We start from the raw sequence: 23,742 nt of genomic DNA on the forward strand, positions 1-23,742 counted from the left end.
GAAATCCCTCTAGTTCCTACTAGCACCACGGACAGCGGTGCTCCCCAAGAACGTCACGATTATGTGCTTAACTTTAATATACGAACACTTCTGACAGACTGGACTTGATGACGTGCACCTGTACCCTCAAACACGAGCCACTCGATACGAAAAAAGACGTGACTCGACTAAACCATAGCACACATCTGGCCATTTGCTCGAGAGACCACGGCGCCCATACAGAATGACATTTGCAGAGAGCATCAGACAACGAGAAAATTATTGCTCTGTTAACCTTTTGGTGATACCAGATTTTTAATATCTTACGGTTTCAGATAGTGCATAATTCTGTGGGTTTGTGCCATCCATATGGAAGGATTGTGAGTATGATTTTTCTAAGGTCTAGTCTCAGCCTACGTCGGCCTTGTTGTAATGATGTACTATTGACTGAATGGCTATGACACTTTTCTCCGCGGAGATGGAACAGACGAATCCAAACTGACGATTCCCCTCTGCACTTGCGCATATTCCAGTACATCCAAAACGTATTTGATGACTGGGATCAAGGATGAAAATCCACACAGATTTTTAAATACGAAAAATGAATATGAATTTAAATGTTCAATTATTAAAGACGTTGGCGGATCGGGTAAGATACAAACACAATAATGATCCTGTTAATGCGTGATCTTAATTGGGTCTGGCATTAGGCTACGTTTCGTATTTTTTATGTCTTCGTGGCTTTGAATGTTTCAATGCATGGGATATTCGATGTTACAAATGCAAGTATAGGTGATCGCATTAATTGTATACAAATAAGGTAAAATGTCCTCACAGTGTGTTCATGTGTGGCGTACTAATTAGACAAAAAGTGAGTGTGTATGAATGACAAGCGGGCATTTCGAGTCACATCAGGTACTTATATAGCTAGACAAACGTTGTTCATTTCTACATGAATGAAAGAGGCTGCGAATGCACTAAGCATGGTTGGTTGACAAAATGATCCATGTGAGTTAAGATGACATCGGTTTCTTAAGCTGCTTTCAGCTATATCATATTACCCAAAGTTTAGAGACAGATCTGATTTGGGGGTCTAGCGGTGAATGCACAAGTTTACAATGACAGGACACCAAATGTTGGTCTTTCATGTCATTCAAAGATCTCATTGAATAACCATAGCTTCATCTGCCCAATTTTAACCATTTCAATCCCATTGAATCACACATCTAGATATTTTAAACTCTGTGCCTGCCACCAAGCTGCTCAAATGCCAGTTTCATTGAACACACTGTTGTAGGTGATGCAGTAGCTACAGTCCACACCTTTGCTCTCTTAATATGACTCTGTGATGGTCTGCTTGATGATTGTTCAACTGCGTTTGAGTGCTTATTACCAAGCTCAATGAACTGCTGTGCACAAACTGTGACTATTATCTGACTAAAATCCATAGCTTGTGTGACTCATTTCTGTTTTGTCGTTTCCATATTTTCCTCTGATACAGGTGTTTTTACACTGTGAGTAATGTCCTCCCTCGCTGGTGTGTTGCCATGGGGAACAGTCTTGGCTGAGGGCTGAAGAGAGTGAGCGAGTGAGAGAGAGTGAGAGAGAGAGAAAGAGAGAGTGAGTGAGACACAGGCAGTTGCCTTGAGGGAAGTCATGGTAGTCACGGACAGGAGCTCCAGTGCTCCTGTTCCCAAAAAGAAGCCCAAGAAGAAGAGGAGGAAGTCTCGTCCCCACGGCCTGCCATCCCCCGCGCTGTGCTGTGCCTGTGGCCTGTGCATCATGCTGGCAGGCATTAACATCACCCTGGTGGGGGCCTTTGCCTTCAGCACACTGGTTCCCTCTGCTAACCCACCCATCATCATTGGTCCAATCCTCCTCCTAGTGGCTTTCTCCTTCTTCGGGGCCTGCTGTGTCTGCAGCCGCCTGCCTCCTGCCCAGGGGTCACGGAGGTCCAAGGTGGGTGGCAGGAGCTTGGGGATGATGGGACGGGGTGGGCTGGCAGGGGGAGCGGCATTCGAGATTGAAACAAGTGAGCACACACTGCAGGACACCACAGCTGTGCAGCTCAGCCCCACACCTTCCCCCGGCTCTTCTCGCGCCTCCAGTCCTGAACCGGAACTTCCTGAATCTGTCCCTCCAGGGACCTGCAAGCTCTTCACCATGGAGAGCAATGGTCCCACCACTGCCACGGCCTGCTACTCGACGTCTTCGGCCGGGGGAGGGGTTGTGAAGCTCAACCTGCCACGGGAGGAGGTGGCTGCCTAGCTCAGCCAAAACCAGCGCACTCCTGAAGAAGCCCCCATGTCGAGAATGGAGTGCAGACATTGTAAATATGTATGGATGGCGTGCAAAATTTGTGAAGTGCCATGGCCACAGGGCACGTTTTCTTTTTTTGTGTGTGTGCAACCAGCCAACAGCAAGCATGCTGTGTTGAGTACAGTTGAAAACAGTATGTGGGAATTAATGCTCTTTAGCACCACAGACATTCTTTTTAAAGCTCTTTATCGAGCACTGGGCATTTAAGTAGTTGGAAGACATTCCAGATAAGAACAGCATTTGTCAGCGGACAGAAGATAAATGCCACTCGTGGAACCTGCCTGACACAGCAGAGCATCGAAATGGGTCACAGTTATAAAACCTGGTCAGTCTTTTAGAAAATAATATTTTACACAAAATGGCAAAGGTGTACTGGAAGTCATCCATGGCCTCTTTGACATTTGACATTATGTGCTGCCTGGATGCTGTACTCCAGACATAGACAACAGGTTGGAAGTTCCCTCTGCAATAGCGTCGTAAAGGATGGAACTGTAGTAGCCCAAGATTTTTGTTGTCATTTTGTTTATTGAGGGATGATTTGATGGACCAATCTTTAGAATACAAGCAGGTACATTTGAGTTTTTGACTGAAGAACATTTTTGGATGGATGATGTGTGTATTTTTGATCTTACATAGGATGGCAGCCTTCGTGGATAGTTCATTGCAATGTGACTTGTTGTGCTAGAGTCTGTCCCAACATAAACACTGTGACTATTATACTTTCAACCCCTCAATTGAAAACTCAAGGCAGCTCCAGGCAGAGGGAACTATGTTTTTATTTAAGACAACATGTCTTATTTAAAGATCTATTGAAGATTCATAGCAATCACTGCCAAACTAATTGATAAACCACATATATATACTCTATGTCACCTACCAGTCTCTACCAGCATAGAGTATCTGTGAAACAAGCTATGATGTATGCATACTGATTAATGTGTCCCAGTTTGTCAAATTAATCCATGCTTGCAATCGCAACTTTCCATCAAACCCCATTGAGCATGGACATCTGACATCATGGACACTAATGTCTGGATTCAGTAAGCGGAAACAAGTACATTAGTCTACATAATCAACTTAGCAAAATGTTACTTTCAACCTCAGCTAAAGACTGCACGTGTCAGCCAAGGGTTTTTATATACACATTTACTGTGCAAACTAGATATATTTTCCCCCAACACTGTGATCCTTTCTTTACCAATTCCAAGCTTGAGTGGCCAAGGCAACACTCTAGCCCAAAGTCCCTTTGAAATATTGCCTTAGACTGAGATCTCAGGATCAAACCAATGAGGGCTTTTACAATGAGTCTGATGACATTACATTACTGTGTCACATTACTGTGTCTGTGGAAAAGTCTTTGTTCTCATTTGTTGGAAGTTGTTAGCATTTATTTTTATTTGTTGCATGAGTTCCGTGTGGAATCCTATCTTCACTAGAGAATTTTATTAGAAAATCTGATAATGACACTGAAAAGAATGGAAAAAGACATGCTATACAGGCTGATGTTTAGGGACTGGGTCTTACAATGAAAATGGGTTGTATCAAGGTGTATGTAAACTATCAATGTTGGCCATATATTTTTTAAATGTTTTAAACGTTTTGACGATTGTTTTTGTGAAAATTAACCATGTGATATGTATAAAGCATCTCAAATCTCAATAAAATGCACACAAAACATTTAAACTTGATGGCCAAATGTAGCCTATACTACACATCTCAAAACTGATTTCATTTCCAAATCCATTTTCTCTAATAGTATTGGATGTGAGTGACAGTTCTCCAGGTGGCTTGGCAAGAGTAGGTTCCTTTCAAACAAAACTGGGGGGTTGCAAGATCATTTTTTGAACCATGTCTCCTCTGGTCTCCATCATATTGACCGTACCTGATTCGGTTCCCCTGCTGTGCACATCCTTTTTTCAGATGGGAGATCAGTCTGCTTTTCACTGTTCTGGCTCCCCCAAATATTCTGGACCAGTACAGAGATGGGGCCTTAACATCTGATAGTGTACCTCTGACAGTGAAACTCTGTCTAAGGCCAGCCATTTAGTGCTCCTGGGCTTTGTGAGACCCCTACAGGTCAGTCTTTGCACATGCATCCAGAGTACCCGCAAGTGTCTGGGCAAATTGAAGAATAAGGTCCAGCCTTCTCTCCATGCTAATAATGCTGGGACCAACACAAAGGACACCAAAAACAGCAGGACCAGTCCGTTATATGAATGTTTTGCAAATGACCAGGAAGCCGACCGTGCGTCTGCAGTTCAGTCTTGACAGATTTGCATATGGCATCATGATTATTTTTCAATTGATATGGGCCAGAGCCATGCATTTGTAGGAAAAATTCTCTTCTGTGGCTCTAAAAATTGAAGAATGCTCCCCATTCTTTTTTCTGGCCTGCTTATCTTTACATTAAACATATATTCCACTGACAGTTAGAATTTCTGCCAGCAGAGGGCAAAAGAGCCACATTACAGTTTTTTACAATTGTTACAGTTTTTCATAATTGTTAAAACACAAAAAGCAAAATTTTGGCAAAATGTTCACAACATTCACTTCATGTACCAATTGCTCGACCCAATTTGGCACTATTTCACACTCCTCTATTTGCATTCAACTCTGACCTTCCTTGTTTACGCTCTGATGTCAGTTACACATCACCTTGTTGTCAAAACATTACACACAATGTTCAGTTGTTGCACACAATCTCAAAGCATCAACCTACAACACACAACTATTCAAATGGTCTGGTGAGCAATTTGCAATCAGGACTGCAGCATAAAAAGGGCCTTGGGGCTTTGTTTTGTTTGGTGAACAATGGAGAACTTAGAACATATTGACAACTAGAGAAGAAGAGGGGTAAGAGTGAGAGGAGGAGGAGTAAGAGGAGGACAAGAAGGAGGGGGACAAGGGGGAGGAGGAGTAGGAGGACAGAGAGAGGGAAGAGGAGGAGGAAGAGTGGGAGGAGGAGGACAAAGATGAATCGGAGGACAAGGATGAGGAGGAGGACAAGGAATAGGAAGAGGAGGAGAAGGACAAGGAGAAGAAGGAGGAAGAGAAGGAGAATGAAGGAGAACGGTCGTCTCTAATGAGATTCGAGCCACTGTGGTCGCTCATGTGCTCAACCATTGTTTGAGCATGAGGGAGGCTGGCCAGAGGGTCCAACCAAATCTCAGCCGCTTCACAGTTGCTGCCATCATTAGAATCTTCAGGATGGTGCCATCATTAGAATCTTCAGGATGGAGTAGTACGAAACCTATTTGCCTTGTGTACTGTAATACTGCATATCAATAGAATACAGTTTGCTCACAGTATTTGTATTTTGCAGGACTGAAAGAGAACCACACCGTGGAGGAAGAACACACACTTTCACAGCCGAACAGGAGACTGATATTGTAAACATGGTTCGTGAGAACAATGCTATCACACTCCGACAAATACAAACTAGGATCCTGGCTGACCAATGCTACATTCAGGAACGTCCAGACCGTCAACCAGTCTCTGTGTGTTCCAAAATAAAACGTTTTTTGCTGCATATTTGTGTGCTGTTTTATGTTTGACTATGAAAAAATTAGGCCCACACTGAGACATTTTACAATTACAAATGGCTCATTCTCCAGAGTCATTGTCATTCATATGGTGTGTTCCATTTTTATAATTGTGTTTTCAATTTTGCACTTCAGTGTGCTGTAAATGCTTGGTTGTGTGCAGCAAATGCTTACTTGTGTGTACATTAATGAATGGTATGTGTGTGTCATTTGAAATATGGCAGTGTGTACCAAATGAAAACACAAGTTCCTTTTTGCTAACAGTTACTGTGATAGATTTGATGGCAAAGAGTCATCTTGCAAAGGGAGTGTCAGGTTTAGCATTTTGTGTGTGAGGTTGTCAGTTGTGTGTATGCAGTTTTGAGAGAGCCGTTATTGTTTTGAGAAATGTGTGTTAACAATTGTGAAAAACTGTAACAACGGAGAAAAACTGTAACTGCATATTGTAATGAAGAATAATCTAACAGTGCAGAAAACAATGTCCAATAGGTGTCAGCAGAGAACCATAAATTGATGAATGTCCCAGTTTGGTGTCTGATTGGGAGAAATGTGTGGGAAAACCTAATAAATTAACAGTAATAAGACTTATGGTACCTTCTAGAGAGCTGCTGAAATACGGTTTGGCCACATGCTGCATCACTTCTTACAACTTTTTCATGTTTTAATCAGAGCAACATTAAGGGATACAATGTACTCAAGTCGTGTTCATCTGTGTCAATACATTTATTTCTCAAATGTATCTCAACTTGGGGATGCACCGATATGGAAATATTGGCGATACCGATAACCAGGAGCTCTTTATGTTTGGAAGCTGATAACTGATACATGCCGATACATCCAAACCCTGAGTCTGATTACAAAAACAAAAGGCAAACAAATATTGGACAACTGCTTTTATTAAAATCTTGACTGCATGAAACATCTAGATCTTTCTTTTACCAAAATGACGAGATTTTTTTTAATTTTACAATTAATAATTATACATTCCTATGGCCGACTTTCTTTTATATAAATAAAATATATTGCATTGAAATAAGTGGTTAAACGCGCGGAAATAATCTATAGTTTATCGGCTTTAATTTCTCGACCACATTTTCTTATAGAACCGATAACAATAACACTCAAAATATAAATTAATTAGCCGTTACCGATATGGCCGCCGATGTATCGTGCATCCCTAATCTCAAATGATAGCACAAATTGGACCAATATAACCGCATTGATTATGATTACGTTGTTAGTGAGGTTGATAAGGAAACCCTTGCACACAAATGGCCTGCCATTAGAGTGTCTTACTTTATGAGCTAGCTATTGATAAATGGGACTAGGCTATCTGCCCTTATCAGAACACTTCTGAACACTTTCAGGAAGTTCTGAAAATCTACCACATTTTCAGCGGTCCTCTTTCTTTGCCTTTTATGAAGTCTAGGCACTGTATTGAGGTACAGGAAAAGAATGATAGTCAGTAAAGTCGTCAGCCTTAGTATCTGCTGTAGCAAAAAGCATACAATTGTACTAAACATGCAGGTCATCTGTTTGTTTTGAATGAAACATATCTGAACTATGACACATTTTCTCCACCTCCACAAGTAATGTATTGGTCTATTACCCATTACAAAAGCATAGATAACCTAATAAGTAAGCACTCACTCCTTGCATCTTCTGCTTTCTGCCAGTGAGCTCATTAACCATGATACATGAGTTGGCAGTGGCAGGCCCATGTGGCAAATGGTTTACATCTGTTGTGGACGTACGGGAGTTCATCCTCCCATCATGATTTGGTTTACAACAGTTAAGGTGAGCGGTCATTGTTTGCAAAATGGTTACAACTACTGGTTCCTTATTGGGCTAAAAAAGTGTTGAGGTTTTTTTTTTTTTTTTTCAAGCCTCTGCCTGACCTGGTGAGCTGATATGTACACTGTTGTTTCCTTCTTTGTGAACTTTCACTCACATGCTAACACAGAGAAATACTAGATCCATGTGGAAAGGTGTTGGGAAGGAGGAGCCCTTTTGTATGCCATGTACATGATCATTGTGATGTAATGGCAGCAATGAGTCTCATTACCATTGAACCAATGCTCACTCTGAAACTCTGCTGAGACTCTTATTTTGTACAGACTGAAGCATGCAATATTTAAATGATAATTTTGCACATTCATTAATTGCAGCAGTGCTTGCAGTTCATGTGAGTTAATACAAAATGAAGATGAGACCACACACACACACACATAAACACTCACGCACTCTCACACCTGCAGAAGCCCTCACAGTAAACAAACATACATGCTCCCCTTAGGATGGTGAGAACCTTGCTCTTTCAATCCGCCCTAAACCGGAACACAGCAGCTGGATTATGATTCTTGCGTTTCTCTGTGTGTGTGTGTGTGTTTGAGTGTGTGTTTGTGTATATGTCTGTGTTTGAGGCCCATCAGTTTGAATGAGTCAGGGAGGGGAGGGAAGAGGGAGAGTAATCAAGTAGAAAAGATTAAGGGAAGACAAGTTCCCGAAGATCTATGCGAGTAGACAGTGGTTGCGTAACCATAACCCAGTTTACTCTGCATTATCAGAAAGACGGCATGAGAATAGGAGGCTTTGCCAGGCTGTGTGGACTGCTTTCTTCTAATGCTTAAAACATTGATGTCCAACTATAATATTGTTTATATGTCTTTATATGCACCACTAGAAGCTTCTTGGTTGTATTGATTCAGTCGAGTCTGGTGGTCAGCTATTCTGCTTTTCCCTCATATTATCTGTCTCCCAAAACAGGATAATCTAAAGATTTTTGACCATTATCTTTTTGTGAATCCATGGAGAATATACGTTTTTGCTGATTAAAGCGACGGGTGAGAATTATTAGTCTGTGTGTGAATTCTGGACTGGTCCCTGAACTAAGAAAGCTAAGGAGGTATCTCTCCATGGTAAACACAAGGACATGTTCCTACTCTTGTTTTGTATCTATCACAACACCATTTATTCATTCACATTGGATTCCAATGCCTTTAGTTCTTGAGACAGCTAGTAGGTGATGTGTTTCACAGCATAAGTGATGGGACAGGGCTTGGGTTGTTATGATTAAATTGTTTTGCTCTGCCAAAGCATAGGGGCGGGAGTTATACACTGTCACTGTCGGTCTCCATGACATAAGCCGGGGTTGGGGTGGAGGTGCGGTGTGGATATCCCCAGCAGACTCTGAATACCAATGACCGCTCACAAAGCTTCACCAGCAGAGTGAGTCCTTCTATTCAGTCCCATTTAAACACAAGTTTATTCAAGTGGTCAGGGCTGTTGCATAACCTCCCTTTCACTGGTGTATGTGTGGGCTCTGTGAGAAGGGAAACATACAGAGTTGTGTTTGAAAGAGGAAAGGACCAGAATGCGTATCCGGATGAATGAATACAAAAAAACACTTCTGCTTCTGACTTTCTCTGTCTCTGAGGCATTGAAAGATAATGGTGTCTCCATAGAGATTGGTAGTTTGTTTGCAGTTGTGTAAATGGCATTGATGCTATTCCACATCAATCAATAGGTTTTCCTACATTCACCCATTAGAGTAACTGATCAATCCTCCATGTAGGATAGGCTGAATCCAGGAAGACACAGCTCCCATGCTCTGGGGTGGAGGGGGTGTTTTCCGGACTCTTTTTGATCTCAAGTTCTTTGACTTTGTCTCAGAGTGGTATCCCTGGCCCGTTGTTCGTTCAAACAAATTAATACATTCTGCAAAAATATCACCGCATTGTGTTAATATTTACAGATGGTTATCGGTCAGAAAGATCATGCGTCTAACTAGACAACACTGTCTTTCTAAAAAATGATATCTGCATTTTACTATTAAAGACTATCCTGAGCTTGTTGCTGACTAAATGAACAGTAATCCGTTAATCAACCCCTGGGAACAAAGTGTACCCATCCATATCTGGTGCATGTTTGGTGTACAATTCCTGGGGTGCAAGGACATAAACAACATGTTGTCCCACTCTAGCTCAGCAGAGGGCTCAATTGGCGACATAACTGCAGCTACGATGGAAAGCACACTTGGTGCATCTGAAGCAGACTGCTTTAGACCAGTTCTGGCTTTGTTTGTCATAGTGGAAAAGGGTTATGAAGATTGCTCTCAAAATTCTAACTGTCTAAAACATTCTACCAAAAGGGCAAAAGAACATGTGGGCTATTTATCAGCAGCGTGTGTCACTAACAAAACTCACATAAAATTAACATGAACAACATTTTCAGCACACAACTGTTCATTCCTTTTGTCCTTCGCTGTGTTTGCTCAGAGTAGGCCTAGTCTGAACACCAGCCAAACCAGCGGTACCTTTCCACGTTGTCTTGAGCATACAATGCATAATATAGTGCTGGTACAGTAGCTGTAATGAAAGAGTGCTTCGGAGAGTCTCTTAGGATCTCAAGGCACCTAGTGTTGTGTAACAGGTGCTTGCTGGGCCTCATTGAATAAATAATGACTCACTGATCTTTGGTGAACTCTGCCACATCATACGGATGTGAGTGGTGTTGGTGGGTGCCATATTAAACTCTCATCAGTCCAAATCACATCTACCAGCCTATTCTCAGACCCCACACATGCAGACAAGGTATTTTCTGTGGTTAGACAGGAAATACTAGTCCCAATAAAATGTAGGAAAAGGCTGATTTAGGGATTGGCTGGTGGAGCAAGGCCACCTGCAGAGAAGCGGAAAGGGATTCTCTGCCCTGCGTCTGCCAGGCCTCTTCTCTCTGCTTTGCCATGGCAGCGGCCATCAGGGCACAGGGCAGTGCTGAGACGGTGACAACGCTCATTATCAAGCCAGGCCTCATTGGATCCCTCTTCCTGGAGTCCTTTAGAAAGAAATGAAAGACAGATTATTTACACTTTCATGACTTTCCCACAGTTGCTCTCCAAGCACAACAGCTCCTCTCTAAATTGCTTTGCTAGGATAGAATCCAGTACTGAGCAGTGTGTGTGTGTTGGGGGGGGGATTTAGATACTAAGACCACTGTCTATCCACTGTGCTGGACCAACCACTGAGAGGAATAATCATCCCTTTATGTAGCATGGAGCCTGCTGGGACAGCCTCACTATTGTCACCCCCCCCCCCCCGCCACTTCTCGACCTGCTTGTTCCTCCACAGCCAACATGGAGCCCCATTTTGACCTGCCCTTAAATTAGGGTTCAAGCACCTCAGCCTTTCGACCTTCCCAGAAACGGATCATTGAGGACATTGGATTGATGAACCACAAGCATAAACGCTCAATGAGCTAGCAGACATCTATGCGTCCTGTACACCTTTCCTTCAACCACAGTGTAGAAGAGATGGAGAGTAGGGTTTTGTGATATGGGGTGGGGGTCATTTTCGGGGGGCTGGTGAACTCAAACGTTCAAGGTGAAAATATATTTTTCCATGCAGATTTTTCCCCACCCCAATTTCTGAGATGGCTTGAATTAGAACATATTCTAAAATGATAGATGAAACATACTTTGTTATTTAGTAGAAACACATTCTTGGTTTAATGTGAAAATACTTTTCTGAGACCTAAATCAATACCAAATTTTATAAAAGGAAGTAGTACCAGTTGTCCAAGGGGTTTCTGTGTCTGCTTACACTGAATGAACATTCACAGCATTTGCTCTTAAAAATACATTACTACTTAGAAGTCTTACATTGGGTAATTGCTAACCATTTTAATATACAGGAAATGTGTGTAATCTTTTATGATGTGATTTTTGCATCTTGTTTTAGTAAAGTTGTGAGGCATTCATACTTTTTGAGACCCAACAACATGCTATCTTCCTCTATTCTTGCTCATCAGGGTTTCTTTCAGTGCTGAGTTATATGAGAACAATCTAAGTCAGTAATAAAGCTATGAAGAAAAGCCTGAGTTGCTTAGCAACAGTCCCAGTGCAGAAAGGACTTGAGTGAAACTGAGCTGAAGACATTAATTATTTGTTAAAATAAGTTCTATGGCTTTAAAACTAAACATGGATTTTGCCCTCATTTTCAAAATAGTTTCTGGTACGTGTAAGAGTAAAACATTTACGTATGAAAGGACACTCCTTTATCACTCCCCCTCTCTCCTCCAGCCTCTACAAATACACACATGCAAACGCACGCACAAACCTAAATTCTGAGGAATGGTGTCAAACATTTTTGTTTGCCTTGGGTGTGCCTTTGTCAATTTCTTTATTATCTCGTCCTGGTTTAACGTCACCACATCCTTTCCCAGCCGCAGAGCTAAACCAGCGTATGACCATGATCTGCACTGTACGGTTCCCATTTAATGGAACCTGTAAACAAACTACAAACCTCATTTTCAAAGCGCGTACCTGTACTGTTTTCAGCTAACTGGAATTCCGAACTTCTGAACCACACATAAAGGGTGACTTGAAACAGATGGGTGGCTGGAAGTGGATTACAACAAGAGATGGTGTAGGCAACAAAACATAATCCCAACTGTACTTCTCAACACCATAATTCCCTGTAAGACTTGTGACACTGACACAGACTGTGTGTATGCGCGCATGTGCATGTGTTTCGTGACCTGCCTATAAACCTACAATAAGAATAAGTAACAGAAACATCACTTTGGCCATCACACTGTGACCCAAAGCTGTCTGTAGCAGCATTTAGCAGTTTAACTTGTCAAATTAAGTTTAAACCCTCATCTGCTCTTTCTCAAAATGGTCTTACAAAAGGTTGATAAAAAAAGTTCACAAGTTCACACCAGCATACAGTGTGTGACCAGTCTGCACCTCAGAAAGCCTGGCCTGGTCGTGTTACAGCTCTCATTACGCTGTGATCCATATTACAACCTGGGCTTTCACCAGCACACCTTAGGGGGGGGATGCTTTCACACACAGGCACTGTCTTCCTGTTGTCCCCTTTTACAATAGTTCCTTTTTCTGCCATCAGATTAGCTTTATTTAACTCACTGGGGGTAATTGCTTTTTGGCATGAGAGAGGAAAGACAGAGAAAAGGAAAGTACCCAAGAGAAGGGAGCAAATGAAAGGTAAAACCGAACATTATGTGAATTGCTATCAAATGTGACAGAAAACAGGGTGGAAAACCTGACTAAATGAGTCTGATGGCCGCATTGTCACAGCAGCTGTTCATTCAGGCATCACAGGGGTGTCTTGAACAGGCAAAGTTCAAAGTGTCCCTGTGTGAGCGAGTAAGTGTAAGAATTTTAGTAGAAAATGTTAGTTTTCTATGCCTTTTTTTCCACTTACAGTTTTTTTCAACTGCTTACACAAAAAATCATTACTTATCACACAATGTCTGAAACCTGACACTCAAACACCAGAACCACACATCAAATCTGCAAAACCATATGCACATTTTTGTGCAAACTGATATTAACTCAGTTTTCAATTTCATAAAACAGTTTTTGCAAAACACAACACAAAATTCTCCCCGTAACACACAAAACAACAGCAAAACAACAAGCATCTTACGTAACGCTAAGAGCTTCTTAAGAACGTTCGAAGAGCGCTCTACAACGCTCTTAGAGCGTTCCTAAGAAGCTCTTAGAGTTACAGTAAGAGCTTCTTAACGAATCTGGGAAACCCGGCCAATAGCTGTTTTAGCACAACACACGGTACACTATACACATACATATATTTTACTGCAGCACCCATGCATCCATTGACTGCAGTGTGGTGGATTACTGTATCATACTGTGCAACAGTACAGTGAATATAAGAAGACATTCTGACAATATTGTAGAAAATATTATATATTACTGTATGCTACAGTTTATGGCACACACACACCATTACGTAATCACCTTTCTCAAAATTAGGTTTGGTTTCTGTCCTACTACACTCTTTCTTTCGTACTGTGTAATACCGTATTCACAACCACAAATGCTTACAGCAAAACAAAAAGTTTGGTTTCAATCTTGTTTTCGTGTTTACCACACATTTTTCAACATCTGAGCCATTACAGAAATCAACATAGGAGCTCATGAAAGAAGAGTTTTAGGTTTTGAATAACTGTGTGCATTTCATGCATTTTGCAAGAGATGCGAGGCATTTAGCATTTTTTGTGTGCAATTCTTGGATTTGTGTGTAAAGTTTTGAAAAAAAGTGGAAAAGTAAAAAGAAATGTTTGTAAGCAGTTGAAAAAAACGCTAAATACAGTTTATGACTGAACCCATAACTTCCTCTATATCTTCCTGTTTCTCATTCTAAAGAGCACAGACACACTCCTGCTCCTAATAAGAACACCATGACATACCGCTGACACAGAGGCTAGTTTCCAATACATGTTAGACACTAGTCATAGTTTCCTAAAATAGATGGTACAAATTAGTTAGGTGTCTCTCATTGAATGTTGGCTTAAAATGTTTGCAACCCCTTATCCTTGTGCCACTCCGTGCCTGCTCTCTATAATAATCCCTGATAGATGCCAGGAAGACCGTGCCTGTTGTCAGTGTCAGTCAGGACTCTGATTGACAAACGGCTTGCCTTGTGACACTGCCAGTGGGGTAGTGATGTCAGACAGCATGCTACAAAAACTCAGTTGCCACAAAGAAGACAAAAGGGTGAGTTTACATTTAGCAGACGCACTTATCCAGAGCAATTTACAGTAAGTACAGGGACATTCCACCGAGGCAAGTAGGGTGAAGTGCCTTGCCCAAGGACACAACGTCATTTGGCAGGGCGGGGAATCGACCCGGCAACTTTCTCATTACTAGCCCGACTCCCTCACCGCTCAGCCATCTGACTCCCTGAGTTCTTCTCATTGTTGCAAGATTACAATATACAGAGATTATTAGGAGACTCTCATGGTCAGTAAAACAGAAAAATGTTCCACAGGTCATGCATATGCAAATACACACACACCCATGCACACACAAACATGCACACTCGCAAACACACACACACACACACGCACACACACACAAGCAAACACTTCACTGACCCTTGTCTGAACCAGATAATTGTATCCTCAATTACAAACTTCTGTGATGCACTCTTTGCCTCTTCTCCATATATTCAAGTCCAATATCAATACATAGATTAATTTGTCATTCATCTCTCAAGCAACCGGAGATAACTAGATAGGGAACATATCAATATAATATTACATTGTCACACCAAACAGAAAGATTATAACAGTTTATGTGACAAAGAATCAGTGTTCCAGTAATAAAGACAGTTGGATGAGTATGGCAGAAATAAAGACAAACACCGCTGGCCGGACTTAGTCCTCTAGTTCCCAGCAAGACTACCACCCAGCTTACAGTAATATGAAACAAAAAGATTGTTTAGTCGACCAGTGATTGGGGATTTACTCGGAACATAAATACACACGCCACCAGAGATTCTATTTTGGGTTTTAAGAAGATTACAGTGATTTTTGGTGTGGAATGACTTGATGGTTTAGAGCAGGGGTCCCCAAACTTTTTCTGCGGGGCCAGATAATTTTTCCTTTCTTTAATGTGGGGCCAGGTTGGTCTGTAACAGAAAATGACATGGGCCGGAGTAACTACCAGTATTATTGTTGAGATGTTATTATGATTTTAAATGTATTAATTATGCTAGATTAGTTTATTATTTTGTTATGCACCATACATCTGTACATATCAATGGATATATAGCTTATTAAAAGAACATTATTACTATTGTAATGACCTTTTTTTCATATCCATTGCTATTGAAATCAAAACATTTACTTACTTATGCATATTAATCAGTGTAAACAGATTTTTTATAAAAAAAAATGGCAGTGTCTGGCATTGTTGAGAGGGCGGTCCAAATGTGTTGGCGGGCCATATTCGGCCCACAGGCCGTAGTTTGGAGACCCCTGGTTTAGAGGAATGTGTGTCGAAGAGCAGTTTGTGTGAGGTGAAGTAGAGGAGTTAGTTTTGAGAAAAAAGGTGGAAGATGTGAAGGGGATAAGTATTTACCGACAAGTACATTTAGTATAAAAGTATTTATTTAGTGAAAGAATGGAGGACAGGAATGTGTGTCAGAGGAGCATGAAGAGACTGTAGAGGCGCAATGCGTGTGTGAAAAATGAAATGAGTTTGTGTGAGGTGGATTTTAGTGTGTGTGGATGGGGAGGAGAGGACTTTGGCTTTATATCTGAAATGTTCTCTAGGACCTGGCTACTGTACTAATCCTACTGTGGCATTTATCTTCATCCAGGAAGGAAAGGACAAGCCAGAATTGGCTGAACATCTGATCTGGAGAAACTGAATCTGAATCAGATGTTTTCTGGATTTCCATTCTAGGTCATTTGAACCACATGGCACATTGGTTGGAAGCCTATGGCATTCCTATTATATTGTCTTGAATAAGGAAGGTGAAAAAAAAAGGTGATTACGAGTACTGTATTATTTATTATACTTAACCAACAAATATAGGAGTATCAGAATGTTCTTCTGATTAAAGTTTTTTCAAATGCTTACACACAAATGCCTTACATTATTTTCACAATTTCTGAAACCGGAATCTCAAACACCAGAACCACACATCAAATCTGCAAAACCATACGCACATTTTTGGCCTTGACTCAGTTTTCAATTTCATAAAACAGTTTTTGCAAAACACAACACACAACTCTCCACGTAATGCACACACAATTCTGACAGGAAGCATCTTGATTTCCTTTTTCAAACACAACCAATCAAAATGCCACACAAATTCATCAGTGACTAACTCCTCACATGTGCAAACACTCATTGCTTTACTCAATACCAACCAATCATGGCTTTAGAATCGGCCTATAAATAGCCTCATTTGAGTTGATTTACAGTGATGGGTATAATTTGAACCTCTACTGTAGAAAAGATAACAGGTATGTACAATATACTGTAATATACACATGTTCTATTGTACACATAATAGCTGTTTCAGCACACATGGTATACTATTGACAAAAATATATTTGAGCACCCATGCATCCATTGACTGCAGTGCACCGCATGATTGGTCACAGTCTGGTGGATTGCTGTATCATACTGTGCAACTTACATTGACTGTAAGAAAATGTTCTGACAATATTGTAGAAAATAGTATATATTACTGTATGCTGCAGTTCATGGCACACACACACACGCCATTCCGTAATCACCTTTTTCAAAATTACGTAGGCTTGGTTTCTGTCCTACTACACTCTTTCTTTTGTACTGTGTAATACTGTATTCACAACCACAAATGCTTATTGTAAAAAAAAAATTGGTTTCAATCTTGTTTTTGTGTTTACCATGAATTTTTCATCATCTCTGCCATTTACTTTCAATCTTGTACAGAAATGTACAAAGGAGCTCATGAAAGAAGAGCTTTAGGTTTTGAATAAATGTGGGTATATGATATATCCAAAAATGTAATATAATAGCAAAAGTGTTTGCAACATGTGACAAATATGTGCTTTTGAGACGTGTTTGTGATATTTTGAATGCAGTGCTTCATTTTGCAAGAGAAGCAAGGCATTTAGCATTTTGTGTGTGCATTTGTTGGATTTGTGTGTAAAGATTTGAAAAGAAATGTGTGCGAGCATTTGAAAAAAACGGTTTTTATTCAATCTATATAAGTGTATAAGTGATATCAAATTTGAGTAGAGTAAAGGGACCTTTGGGTCAAAGTGGTCGTAGTCTGGTATTCAAACCCAGAGTTTTAAGATTTTCGCCGCTCCAGCCTGCCTTGGGGCTTTGTCCTGATGACTTCCGTTCCTGGTTCCATGTCCACCGGAGGAGAGTGTACCATCTAAGAGGCTTATGGAAAACAACTCTTAATGAGACTTTACATGGGACAGCCCCACCATGAACAATGACTCAGCTGTATAATCCCCACACCCATGCTCTTCTCCTCTGTGCAAACACCTGAGTGAGCCTGTGTGTGGTGGAGAACATACTGGATCCATGAACAGGTCAATGGAATGCTAATGAGTCCTCAGCTGGTAGTATTTATGTAGTGTTCCGTAGTGTTCAACACATGGATGAATGACGCTGGCCTAGGCCTGCATGTCCCAGCTTCAGGAACATATGTGACCTCAGGTGTTTGCCAGAATCTAGCTAGCTAACTAGGCACATCAGAGGAGAAAGGGGTACTCAAAAGGAATTGCTGGGACAAGCCCTGCCTCTGACATACACAGTAACGATATTCTGTATATTGTACTACAACTCCTCATACCATCTCAGGCCAAATTGTCCCACAGAACGTCATTCATGCACATACAGTGTAATTTCATGTAATTAAAAAGATTTTCAGACCACCAAGCCAGTGTGCCCGACCAATCGGGCCTAGGCCTCTTATGTTTGAAGTCTGAAAGAGGCTTTAACCGTGGCTCTCATAATGAACCGATTGAGGTCCACTGTGTTTTTCAAACTAACACTATGAACAAACAAGCCCATCTTACGCAACAGACGACAAGACTGGAAGCCTTAATTATCAGCCTAACACAATGGGTTTCCGACTGGCATTTCATGGTGTCACATTCAGTTTGAGACTTTCACCTATGATGGCGTTCGCCATTTAGCAGCTGTGGCCAATCCACTCCCTGCCCCTGTCTTCTGCTTCATCCTCCCCCCTATTCCTCCCCTGCGGGCAGATTACAGACACGAAACTAAGAGTGCACAGACCATCCATGAAACAAGAGTGTGCTAATCCACTGCCCGCTTAGCATGGCATGGTCGAAAATACAGAGAATGATTCAAAGGGACTGAGCTGTATCATGGGAGTTTGTTTTCAATACTCCGGGCACAGCACAGAATGGTAACAAATCAGATCCATTCCTTGCCTATATTGTAACAGCAAAAAACACTGCTTCCCACTGGTGTACAGCACTGTGGTCTTGTGCGGTTTGTTGCTCTCTGAAGTCCCAGAGTAGAGTCACTCTCAGTGGCACGCTAGTATTGACAGGGTTTCTCATAATACTTTACTTTCACCAGGCATCTCAGCCTTTACTTACTCCTGTGTCAACCACATCCAGTACAATGACTTAACACTTTGACAGCCATGATAGTCTAGTAGTGCCAATTTTATTGTTTAATCTAGTGACAATCTTTGAATGGAATTAGTGACTGGTGTGTGCATCAACACAGAGGAATTTAAAATCAATGATATCTTTTATGGTTTTACATAAAAATGATTTACTTTTACCCTCCTCTGAATGACGTTCTCCACCAAAACGGAACAAAAGTTCACAAGGGTTCAAATAGCACAAGTGCAAAGTCACCTTTACTACATGTTAAAAGTGCTGAGTATGGTCAGGAAAAATTGGTTGAGGAGGTACAGAACAGATCATGGCTACAGGACAGTCCCCTGTGACTGGAGTCTGCAGAGCCAGCTTCATCTCAGTTCTTGGCCTTGGCCCGTGTTCAAGTGTTCTACACCCACTACTCTGGGTACATAAAGCATCCGTTGTTGCCTTTGTATCTAAGTTTTAATTGAGATACTTTAGATGAATGTGTTTGACATTGTGAGTCTTTGGCAGGGTATCTTGAATAATGGTTCTTTTAGTCAGCTTCCCACTCAGTGAACTGTCCCTGAGGGGAGGGAGTAGGGTGTCTTGGTCTGGCTCGGTTTGGCCTGCCCGGGTTTGGCCTGCCCGGGTGATGTTACATGGAACAGGCCGGCTTTGTGCCAAGCCAGTGAATTGGCTCTGAGGGACAATCTCTCGATTTTGCTGCTCCTTTGTTACAATGCTGTGTTCTTCCATACCAATGGTGGTTCCCACGGAATGGCAAGCAACTTGGGACACAATTTGTCAGTGTGTTGTGAGTGTATGTTTGTGTGTGTGCATGTATGTGTGACTGGTTAAGCCTCAATGGCAAGCACCTGAATGTTATGTTGCTGTTAAAAACAGTAGAGGTGATTGATGAACAAAAAGAGTGAGAAGGGGGGATGGGGAGGATTATGAAGGAAAGAGTACCTTTGAAGCAACAGATCCAGGTGACAGAAAGAGCGTTGTGGCAGGAGAAAAAGGCTGTGAGATTGTGTTGTGCTTCTCATTTCTTCACAACAAAACTTATGTAGAAAGTTAGCACGCAATTGATGACTAGAGAGGACAATATGTTGTGTATTGAGGACAATATCCTATGTATTTAGGGCAAGGTAGCTCAAGGAACTGGGAGGGGGCATGTGGTTGTTATAAAGAGAGCCGGATTGGCTCTGCACACTAGGAATTTTCCTCAGCTCATTCTGGGAAAGTTCAAGGCCCCCAAAGGCAGAAACCCAAAACAGAGTAATACTGACCAAGCATGACAACATTTCTATCCGACATTGCAATCATTGCAAAGCCAATATGCAACAGCAAACCTTTCCATGAGATAATTCAATTTAGTTTTTGATATTTTGTCTTCTTTTTAAAAGCCTTAGACCACTTCTAATGGATCATTGAATCTTGTTTAGTTTGGAAAACGCTAAGAGTGGACAAAAGACACAGTGGAGTTCCATACAGGGTGTAGGACTTTTGAATTACGGCAGAGTCATGCATGAGTCTATGTCTATCCTGGCCAATCAACCATGTGATTGTTATAATGAGTGTTTTATCTCTAGTGTCTCACTTAACAGCTTTTGCTTATCACAGAAGTTAAGCTACTGACGATGAAAAGCATGATTACAGTAAAGTGATGAATTTGTGTTTATTTGGTTATGACTGGGTCATATAGTTAAATATTAACAGCATCGTCATTCCTTTATCTTTGCCGACCTGTGCAGAAGTTTAGTGCACAGAGGATATTTTAAAATTCAGCTCTGGGGCCAGAGCTGTGAACTTGTTCTGTGCTGTGCCACCTCAGTGGAGCTCCTCCAAACATTTTAGCAACATTTGTATCAACTGTTATTGAACTAGTCATGCAGATATTTCATGGGTTTTGCACTGATAACAATATTGCTTGCTATGAGGTTGCTTGCTAGTGTTTGGACCAATTTCCAGTGGGTATGAACAACAACCTTCACTGCTTTTGATTGATGAAACAGTTTCAGCTTGGAATTTATGTTTATAACTGTTAGCATGGCAAATGTTCTTTTCTAAGCAACTTGGTCAACTTGGTCTTTCTTTAAGTAGTTCCTTTACACATACGTAGGTAGGCCTGTTCAACTGTCACTCTGTTATGTAACTAATGGGAGATGGGCAAATGTGTTAGATCAGATATTGTAGATCATTGTTCATGTCACTGAACTAGTAAGACTTTATCTGAGAATTGAAGTATGTGCCTGTGGCCAGTAACTTCGTAATCTCCTCCATTCCCCATTTGCATTGGTACAAGTCAAACATCTGTAGAAGTTTATGCTTTGTCTGGACCTAAGTAATCTTGATTGTTTAAACTTTCTATTGACGCAGTCTCTACTTAATGACAGCCTCTGTCTTTGAATTAAACAACTAATGTGCCCTTTCTTTGTTTGCCTTGTGTTATGTCTGAAACAAGGTTTGAACAGTTTGTTCAGAACAGTCTTCAAGGTTAACACACCGAGGTGGGGCAAGGTATTAAAACAAATAACTCAGTAACTTAATTATTTAGTCTAAAGAGGTCTTTCAATAGGTTAAATGTCAGAATCTTGCTAGTCCAAGACCTTGTTTTTAAAGATTTGACTCAATTGACTTTACATTGTTCATGTGATTATCACTTGCAACAACCCCAAGACACACACGAAGAACAGGGTTTCCTGTGGAAATTGTGTCATCCTGCCTGGTGTGCATCATTCTGTTTTAGATTGCTCAATGAGGATTAGGCTGAATGACTCTCAATGATGACGATTTTCTACAGTTAGCAACACAACTGTTTCTCTGGGCCTCGCCCTCGTGCACCAGTCTCTGTGCCTCATTAAAGAGTCGTAAGTATTAGATGGTTTTCCAACTACTCTTCACAGAATAAAATAACGTATTTGGTGGGATTAGGGGCTCGCTCCAGACGGATGACTCCAAGAAAACTGCTTTGCCACTATCAGATGCATTAATCTCCATGAGGCTCAGAGGGTGTGTGGAGGAGGCATTTTTGCTCCCTTGTAATCATTAGTAAATCTTTAGGTTACAGGGAGACGTGTGATTTACCCATTGTTGCTGCTGTAATCTGTGAGCATAGGTATTTTGAGAATGTTGACCTCCTTCAGTGGAAAACAATATCATAAAACTAGACCAAATGAAAATGCTGCAAATACTCTAGTTTGAGACCCATGCAAACATTACTCCTTATCTATCTGAGATGTGAAAGCAGCACCACTTGTCAATTCAAAGTATGTTTTCTTTGTTACACAGGATCTTATGTTTTTAGATGTACATGAATAAACATATTAATAAACATCATTTGAACAGTGGTCCTTAAGGACACAATTATGTAAAACTTGTATGAAGTCCGTGTTTAAGGATGTGTGTAGAACGTCCCCATTCACGGATGCTGTGTGTGATGCTGACTACGAAATCCCCGTATAGTTCAGAATCCCTTATGAGAGTTTAAAAAGTGGATTAAATGTGTGTTGCAACCACCCTTAAAACGCAGCATTCGCAACATTTTGCAGGGTTCTCAGTTTACCCCTGACTAATGCCATAGGTGCTTAGGTCAGGTGAGGGGTTGATGTTCAGGTTGGACTACCACTAGTACAGCTGGCTAATGGGAATCTGGCCCATGGGGTTTTGTTAGACCTTAGGTTGACTGCTCTGGTCTTGTATGGACTTTGTTTGGCCTGTAACTGAAACATGAGGGGGTGGGATTATGTCAGAACTCACTGTCTCATGAGTTATCTTTGCAACAACCTCCATAGCCATCGGTCAATCCAGTCTCATGCCATCAGCTGAACATTTCATTTGGACGTTATAATTGTTCACAGGGAAAAAGTTATTTTTTATGTTAACCTCATAAAAAACAGCTGTTCTATGTTTCAAGCACCAGCCTATCTTTGTCCCCAGTGTTTATTGCATCATTTTGACCACATGACTGGGCAGTATCACCTACCTTGACTAGGGTGGAAAATTGAGACAACACTACACCCATCTATGACGTCATCCTGTAGCTTTTACTGATATCTGCCCTTAATAAACAGAACAGTAAATAGAAATAAGATGAACTGATACTATTTCTCCTTTCTCTGCTCCCCGTTTGCCTAACATTGCTTTATGTGACTCTTTGTGACACACCATTCATTCTTACAATTCTTACATATTCATCCAGATACAGAGAGGAAGCGTCCTTCCTGAAAACTGTGAATTAGGTGTACCCCTACAATTCTCATGAAGAAAACACATAGGCCTACAGATGCAGACTGGAGACTTGAGTCCCTAATAGTAAACATGATCTACATGGACCTCTTGGTGAAAAACCAAAGGTCCCTATCATAGCTCATGTACCATTGCATCTGTGAGTGTGGATGGATATGAGGATGGAAATCCTAAAGGAATAAGCTTTCATGTTGTTAGGCCCCCATACAAAAGACCAACAGCAGACCAATGGTAGTGTGACAAACGGGGGTCCTCTTGTCTTAGTTGGTGTGGACTAGAAGCCTATTGGTAATTCTTAGTAGCACGGAATGACAAAGCTTCAGCTATTTCTCTCTGTTCCCTCCCTCCACTCATTGTTCTGTATTTAAGAAGTGCCCATTCAATATTACCACAACAAAAGAGGCTCCAGCAGGACAGTAGTCCCTATGAAGTATCTTCACATTGTAGAGTTTCACCAAATCTCTATAATGAATGGTATCTGTTACATGCAGTGTTGGGTAACTTACTTTTAAAACTGACATATTACATAACAAGAGTACGGCTATTAAAGAGTATTTATTTACTTTATAGCGTTACCTACAGAGAAAAGTAACTTGCTAGAGTACCTTTGACTGGCCAAAATTTGAAAACCCCATTACTATGTCGGTTAAAAGGGCTGCTGTTCAAAGGGCACGTAGCCTACTGTACATACCATAAGGTTAACAGTTAATAATAATGGTCCGTTGTTAACAAGTAGCTATGC

At 41.2% G+C, this 23,742-nt stretch overlaps 1 protein-coding gene across 1 annotated transcript; it reads left to right on the top strand.

Annotated features, from left to right (window-relative positions):
- The first annotated feature begins 347 nt into the window (after positions 1 to 347).
- Positions 348 to 2,247, top strand: tmem275a (transmembrane protein 275a). Its single transcript, XM_047026904.1, has 2 exons — positions 348 to 359; positions 1,481 to 2,247. Exon 2 carries the CDS (start codon positions 1,636 to 1,638, stop codon positions 2,245 to 2,247), a length of 612 nt encoding a protein of 203 aa, XP_046882860.1. The 5' UTR covers positions 348 to 359; positions 1,481 to 1,635.
- The last annotated feature ends 21,495 nt before the right edge of the window (positions 2,248 to 23,742 follow it).

The sequence above is a fragment of the Hypomesus transpacificus genome, chromosome 10 (assembly GCF_021917145.1).
Source record: "Hypomesus transpacificus isolate Combined female chromosome 10, fHypTra1, whole genome shotgun sequence".
Classification (NCBI taxonomy): Eukaryota; Metazoa; Chordata; class Actinopteri; order Osmeriformes; family Osmeridae; genus Hypomesus; species Hypomesus transpacificus.